This window comes from Epinephelus moara, chromosome 21, assembly GCF_006386435.1.
Source record: "Epinephelus moara isolate mb chromosome 21, YSFRI_EMoa_1.0, whole genome shotgun sequence".
NCBI lineage: Eukaryota > Metazoa > Chordata > Actinopteri > Perciformes > Serranidae > Epinephelus > Epinephelus moara.
In genome coordinates, this window is record NC_065526.1 from 14,638,669 (window position 1) to 14,646,186 (window position 7,518).

General features: G+C 40.5%; 1 protein-coding gene across 2 annotated transcripts; it reads left to right on the top strand.

Annotated features, from left to right (window-relative positions):
• Nucleotides 1-3,755: 3,755 nt before the first annotated feature.
• On the top strand, nt 3,756-7,286 carry rps15 (ribosomal protein S15). 2 transcript variants are annotated; one of them, XM_050033524.1, is made up of 4 exons: nt 3,756-3,826; nt 4,220-4,305; nt 5,483-5,801; nt 5,932-6,636. In XM_050033524.1, the coding sequence occupies exons 1-3, from the start codon at nt 3,824-3,826 to the stop codon at nt 5,781-5,783; spliced, it is 390 nt and encodes a 129-aa protein (XP_049889481.1). In that variant the 5' UTR covers nt 3,756-3,823; the 3' UTR covers nt 5,784-5,801; nt 5,932-6,636. The 2 variants fall into 2 exon arrangements, with proteins under 2 accessions (XP_049889481.1, XP_049889480.1); XM_050033523.1 differs by lacking the exon at nt 5,932-6,636 and adding an exon at nt 7,126-7,286 and having other exon boundaries at nt 3,758-3,826; nt 5,483-5,717.
• The last annotated feature ends 232 nt before the right edge of the window (nt 7,287-7,518 follow it).

Genomic DNA, 7,518 nt, shown 5'->3' on the forward strand with positions numbered 1-7,518 from the left:
GTTAGCTCGGTCATTCTCAACCACCTTAGAACGTGTCTTCCATTGTGACCTTGGGACTTCCAGCCCACACTCAGTGCAGATAACGTGTCTTCCATTGTGACCTTGGGACTTCCAGCCCACACTCAGTGCAGATGGTCCTGTACACTATGCCAGCCACTTGGTTATGGCGTTCCATGTTCACTCTTCCTGCCTGCATCTTACACCCTGCTGTTATGTGCTGAACTGTCTCAGGAGTTGCCCAGCCTGCACCTGGGGTCCTGTCTGGTGTGGTAGAACCCTGCTTGTTTACATGCTTCAATGTTCTGTCTGTCTTAATGTACCCAGTGATGTACTGGTAGTTGATGAGGTGGGTGTACTACTAAGTAGATGGTAGGTCACTCGCCACTACACCCCTGAATTTATTTATATTCACCCTCTGTCTGAGCTGCTCCATTTTGGTGCCTGTCTCTACAAAACAGCCCCTACTTCTGAAAGAGCCTAATCTGCTCTGATTGGTCAGCATTTCCACGTCAACCACATCTGCACTCTTTGCGTCTCTGCACAGTCATTGCATGACTTCCACAGCACTGTAGCCACTCATTCTGTCTTCATGGGCCGTTTCACTTTATTACATTGCCATGCAACAGCTTGGGTCCATGCTGACTTGGTGACAGCTGATGTCATCCACAGACACTGCAGAACATTCCAACAGGAAATACAAAGGAACTCATTTACAACTTTTATGTTTCAAGTTTGACACGGTCTGTATGGACTGTTTCACTGCCACTCTGTTGGCAGGACATTAGCTTTGGCTCCTCTTTACATCCTTTCAGCTAGCAAGGAAGATAAAAGAAAGAAAGGTCATGACGTCAGGCAGTGAGTTTTACATTGGAGCCAGACTTTGGTGCCACTTCTATTTAAGTTAATGGGGTAGGCACTGCAAATCACAGTATAGCTTATCATATCTTCATTGTTTCACCTTGGAATGAAAAATCCTTCCACGAAACAAAACAAAAAACAAAAGAAACACATTAAATGATGTTGACTGATGTTTTTTTTTTCAAACTGTGTATATTTTCGTCATTGGTCTCCAAACACATCATGTCTCTGTCCGTCAGCTGCACATAACTCAAGCCCCTGTTTGCTTCAAGTTAGCTACATCATGTTAGTTTCCTTGGTCCATGTCTACTTAGTGACAGCTGATGTCATTCACATACACTGAAGAACATTCCAACAGTAAAAAGAAAGGATTTAGAATTTTCATTTTTCAAGTTTGAAACGGTCTGTATGAACAGTTTCATTACTCCTTGCATTGGCTTTGGTGCCCCTTTACTTCCTGTCAGCTACAGTACGGCATTAACTAACATTCCAAGAGGAAATATAAAGGAGCCCATTTAGAGTGTTGATGCTGTCAAATTTGAAATGGTGTATAGTCTGAATCACTGTGACGTCACGCTAACAACAACAACAATCACTTCTGGGTAGAAAACTGGCAATTGATCTGAATTGCAGAGATGTGTAAAATTGGCAAACTTGTTAATTTCTGTTGTAATTTTCAGCTGTAACTGTGATGTTTAAAGTTATACAGTGAAACATGGTGGTCCGACCAATCTGACGTTTCTGCTGTGCTTATTTTATGTATGTGTTGTTTTGCTATTATCTTTGATAAAACAAAAATCCAGGCACAGAGGCTAACTAATGTACTGCTGTGGGTGAGGGCCACTCACTAACAAATCGGTGCCACAGTAGACCAGCAACTAAGCGTTACGCTAAGTAAAATGATAAGGAAAATGGAGTCTAGAAGCTTTGATATAAAGGCTTCAATTCCCTGTCAGAAAAGGCCATCTGACAGCAAGGTGAAGCGGTGAAAATATTTTATATTAATATGTTATATGTTAATATTCTATAAATGCACATACTTTAAATATTGAGGGGTACGTGTCTCCTGTGTCCCCACAAAAATCTACACCTAGGAATAGCAGCTGCTGGAGTAAAGTTACTTGATAATTTTGTTAAAAAAGAAACTATGTGTTTGGCAAAAACCATCCACTTACCTTTTGTTTGTTTGTTTGTTTGTTTGTTTATTTGTTCTCATTTTTTGTCCTCCTAAAGTGTAGGCCTAGAACTAACACTGTGCTACATTAAGACTCTTTTTAATGATAGTATGCCAGCTTTTTTTAATTTATATTTTTAATGATCATATTTCAAATATAACAGTACATTGTACAGAGAAATAAATATATCGTAGCAACATCATATATGAAACAACATCAAACATAACAAATAAGAATAACATAAAATGGGGCGTTGGTAGCTTAGTGGATAGTGCCAGCGCCCCATGCATAGAGGTGATGCCTCGCTGCAGCCGTCGCGAGTTTGACTCCGGCTTGCAACCCTTTGTTGCATGTCGTCCCCCCACTCTCTCTGTCTCCCCATTTCACACTGTCCTGTATATTAAAGGCAAAAAGCTAAAAAAAAAAATCTTTAAAAAAAAAAAAAGAATAACATAAAATAAAAACAAATACAGGCAACATTAGGGAGATGTAAACCTAGAGATAATACACCTCATTTGTTTTTATTTATGACATATAATTACCCTGATTATTTGAGGTCGTGTAGCTTTCTTGTTTGTTGTTTTTGTTTCTGTTTTTATTCAGTTTTAAGACAGATACATTGATGACATACAAACATTTTAGTTATCAAAGTTCTTAAGAAGTAAAAAATATTCTGTCATGAAAATAGTGAATAGCAAAAAGGAGAAAAAAGAAAAAGGAAGAAGAAAAGAAAAACAGGCAGAATTATTCTTCAGTTCAGTCCGGTACAGAATTACGGGAGTCCATCTCTATACAAAAACTTTCCTTCTTCATTTGCAGTTGTGCAGTCATTTTTCCATGTATGCCTATCTCAGTCTCCTCTTGTCCATTGTTCCACAGTGGTGAGCTGATTTCACAATCAAGAAACCTTTATCATCTTTTTTGCAAAGTACCATTTAGATATACAAATGATCCCCATAAAGTATACCTTTCTGTATACATCCAAACATATAATACTGTGGATATTCAAAAGTAAATCAACATCTAAAATGACTGTTATCCCCTGTTCTGCAGTTTTGGACAATCCCAAAAAAATATGTGCATGATCCTCAATCATTTCACAGCCTCCCCAGCATCATGGTGAGGACCCTTCAGAAAACACCTAACCTTAACTTTCAGGTCATTTGCTTCCAACTCCCATTTTTCTTCAATATAATAGATATTTCCTGAATTGACAAATTGTAATACCTTATATATATATATATATATATATATATATAGGATATATGCTTTATCAAAATACTTTCTATCTTTGAAGACAAAGGAGAAGAAGCACTGCTGGGTCTTAGTAGTAGTCACATACAGGTGCTCTTTGGAAACTTCAGGTGTATTGCGTTTATCCCATCTAGTGAAGGACTCCTTGCATGAGTAAAATATACTCTCATTTTAAAAAAATAGGCGATAAAATGCAAGTCTTCTTCTTCAAAAAAAATCCAAGGCACACCATAGGGTTTGTGCAAAAATTAAAATGCCTTCATTTTATTTTGTTTATTTAATTGAATGTATTTTATTTTTTTATTTCATTTTATTTCATTTAATTTCATTGAGACTCATCGGCCCGATAATAAAAAGGGACACGTTGGACAGAAACTCGACGCTGTACAAAACTGGAGTTATTGTGCAACGGCACCACCTGCTGTTCACAACGAGGACCATTACCGGAAGACACCACCGGATGTTTGCCTTAAATCTCGCGATATGAGGCCTAACGAGATTTCTGCCCGTTCTTTTCTCCCGGAACTTCAGGCAAGATGGTAGGTGTTCAAGCGATTGTGAAGCAGTCAAAATACAATCTACATGCATCTGAACTATAAAGTCACTAATTATGACATCTGGCTTTATCATCCGACTGTTACACACATTCCCGGACTAATAAGGAGAATATTGTTGCTCAGAATGTTAGATAAATATGTTAAAAGCGCCGTGTTAGCCTGAGCTATGGCCGCCTGTGGCTAAGCTAACCCGGGGTCTCTGAGTAGTCCGAACTTGTAGCTAAATATGACATACTTTAATGGCATTGTAGGTCTTGAGCGAGGGTTAATATGTAGTTTGGTAGATGTGTACAAATGGCAACGAATACAGTTTTTGCTAGTCAGTAAAACCGTACGAGCTACATACTTAGCTGGGATGATGTCTCTCTTTTCCAGGCGGATACCGAGATCAAGAAGAAGCGTACCTTCAGGAAGTTCACCTACAGAGGTGTGGACCTGGACCAGCTCCTGGACATGTCCTAGTGAGTGAAACACTACTGGGGTTGACAACTGATGCTGCATGATGGTCAGCTGGAGCCACTGTGCTGCTTTTCATGCCTTGCTGTTAAACTGACATCCTGCTTGCCATAACTCGAGATTAACACTGTTATACACAGTGGGAAATACTGTACGTCTTGGGTTCTTAAACTATATTGCAGCCAATAAAATGCAACAACTCAACATTATAGTCGCAACCGGTACAAAAACACCAGTCATCATTATCCAGTGGCTTTTCTGTCTTTGTCTATTATGTAAAATTGCTATATACAGGAATGAAGACATTTTTAAATCTGTTCAATCTGCAACAAGGTACTCTAAATCTCCTATCAGAGGGCAGCAGCTCAGACTCTCTTTATGCAGAACATGAGATGTGTCAATGACAGCCCAAGTTCAGTGCTCAGCCCCTAAGAGGATGTTTTGTTGGGCCTTCATTATAATTGATAATAAGAAATTTACAAACATTCCATCACATGAGATGATGTGCCATTTCGGAGATCAAAGTTTATCACTCATTCCTTATTCACAAGTTACACAGGCTCTCACAAAAGTGAACATGACACGATAAAACTCTATAGTTGCCGCTGCACCATTAGGGCTAGTCTCATTTCGATGTTTTGTGCCTCTTAGTTCTTCTCGTGACCCGGAGGTCGGTGTGAGTGTGCCATCTTGAAGGATGCGTCAACTTCTAAAGTGCATCTGGAGAAGAGGCACATGTGTATCATTTGTGGAGGTCTTTTCGGCTCCTGTGATGTATGAAAGTGGCGTGACACATAGGCGATGGTGCAGCTGTGCCACACATCATATTTAATTGACGTGTTAAAATGACAGCTCTGAAGTGCAGATGTCTCATTTTGTTAAATGCCCGATGCTGCCACTCCCCTCTCGTGTCACTTGCTTACCTCCTCTGCTCACATGTCAAGTGTTGGGACTATGATGTGAGGAAAGGATTTGAGAATGTACAAACTGAGAAATGAGAAGGGGGGCTGCAATGGTTTATTGCTGCTACAGTTTGTCACTAATAATTCATGTAACAGTTATTTTTCTATATAGTCCAGTACTGTGCAGATATTCCAACAGCTTATTCTGTAAATTGTACAATGCACAACTATTATTCAGAGATAGCTAGGGGCCTCATTGATGTCCTCTTTGTCTTTATAGTGAGCAGCTGATGCAGCTGTACTGCGCCCGCCAGAGGAGGAGGCTGAACCGTGGCCTGCGCCGCAAGCAGCAGTCCCTCCTGAAGCGCCTGCGCAAGGCAAAGAAAGAGGCTCCCCCCATGGAGAAACCAGAGGTGGTGAAGACCCATCTGAGGGACATGGTCATCCTGCCTGAGATGGTCGGGTCCATGGTCGGAGTGTACAACGGCAAGACTTTCAACCAGGTTGAAATCAAGGTGAGGGGCTCAGAAAGCCTAAGTGTACATTTAACCCCAGCTCTCTTAGACAACCTGTTATTTTAGCCACATTCTTGTCAATGGGTGTCGCTTGCAGTTGCAATGAAAGTTGACACTCAGGTCAAATGTGGAACATCATGGGCAGGAATTCAAAAAAAAAAAAAAAAGCACAATAAGGGCCGACTTATAGTTGTTGCATCTGTGTGACTGCGAGGGGCCGCTTTGTTCCACGTGGCGCAAGTGTCGTCCTCTACCTGGATCCCTATGCAGACATCCATGTGCAGCCCATTTTTAGTGACCACGCACACTGGCTGCACAGGCTCCAATCTCTTGTTGCCCAGTCCAGTCTAAAACACCACAGTCAAGCCAACTGCAGTCACTGCTTTGAGGTTAAATTAGTTTTAAGTTGGATATTCAACACATTCGCTTTGGGTCCAGCAGTGTCTTTTTGTTTCACCCAATGTTGGCAGTAGGACCATAAGCTCACCTCCCAGCCCTCCCATTTCCTGCTGGGGGCTGACACAGACCCTCAGTTGTACTATGAATGGAACCATGTGCGCATTTGGAAAGTGTGTCTGAGCTATAAAGTGGGGTTATATTGCTTTTATATTCTGGCAGTTGGTCTCAGTTTGTAGCCGTTCCATCATAATTCCTTGTCATTGTCAGAGTTGCATGTTGTCTACAAAGCCATTATCTCCCGTTAATTAATGTCAGGGCAGTGGGCAGAACATTAAAGCTGTAAAAACTTTTATCTTGATGTGTATGAATTGTTTATTGAGCAGCAGTATGATGATGAAGATTGGGATTTGACAGGTCAGGTACTATCTGATGGTTCCATTATACACACAGAACTGTGGTTGACGAGTTGAGACATATGACAGGTTGTAGAGAGAAACCTTTACGCATTGGGAAACGGATGCATCATGAATAATGATTTTGGGTGATGGGCATGTCTTTGTGAATGACTGTGTTGTGTAAAGGTTTCCATTTATATCTAATTTGAGATATTCACTATGTAAAGAAAATGCCAAACTCTACCAAGTACAAGTTGGACATCTTGACCAAAAGAATGCTGTGTGTAAAATATGTGACTCTAAAACATAGGTGTTAACTTGAAATTTGTTATGGAGGTTTTTACGAAGTAATAGTGCTGAGAAATCATTGCCTACAAGACCAGACAATCTGATGGCATGGTTGTGTTTGCAGAGTGCACTGACCCCTCAGTTCTTTAGTCAGAAGCCCTAATTAGAATTCTAGATATTCTTTTTATTTCTTAGAGCTGCCTAAATTGTACATTTTGCGTGTCAGACCTCAGATTACGATCAGCAGCGACTACATTCCTGTACACACACCTATACTTGGACCTAAGCCATTAATCTCATCACTAACATGTTTCCTCTCTCCACAGCCTGAGATGTGCGGTCACTACTTGGGCGAGTTCTCCATCACCTACAAGCCAGTCAAGCACGGTCGCCCCGGTATTGGAGCTACACACTCTTCTCGGTTCATCCCTCTGAAGTAGAATGGCTGTATTTGTATAAATAATAAAAAACTGGTCTCGCCACAAAACTTGTCTGCTTTGCTTTCTTGAGCGTAATAGTTCAAAATGAAGATAAGATTAATTGCTTGTGTGTGGGGTATGATACTTGAAGCTTGAGCTTTTGACCTTTTGGGTTGTCTTCAATAATGGTATGGGTGGCTTCAAGAGAAATGTGTGGAAGAACACACAATATAGAAATACTTTTGTTTCAATCTGCTGTGTGACATCAAGAACAATTAATGAAATAATTTTCCTAAATGG

Excerpts from the sequence above, each read along its gene's own strand:
- rps15 (XM_050033523.1), top strand. Across the intron at positions 4,306-5,482 it reads CAGCTCCTGGACATGTCCTA|TGAGCAGCTGATGCAGCTGT; the intron begins GTGAGTGAAACA and ends TTGTCTTTATAG. Across the intron at positions 5,718-7,125 it reads TCAACCAGGTTGAAATCAAG|CCTGAGATGTGCGGTCACTA; the intron begins GTGAGGGGCTCA and ends CTCTCTCCACAG.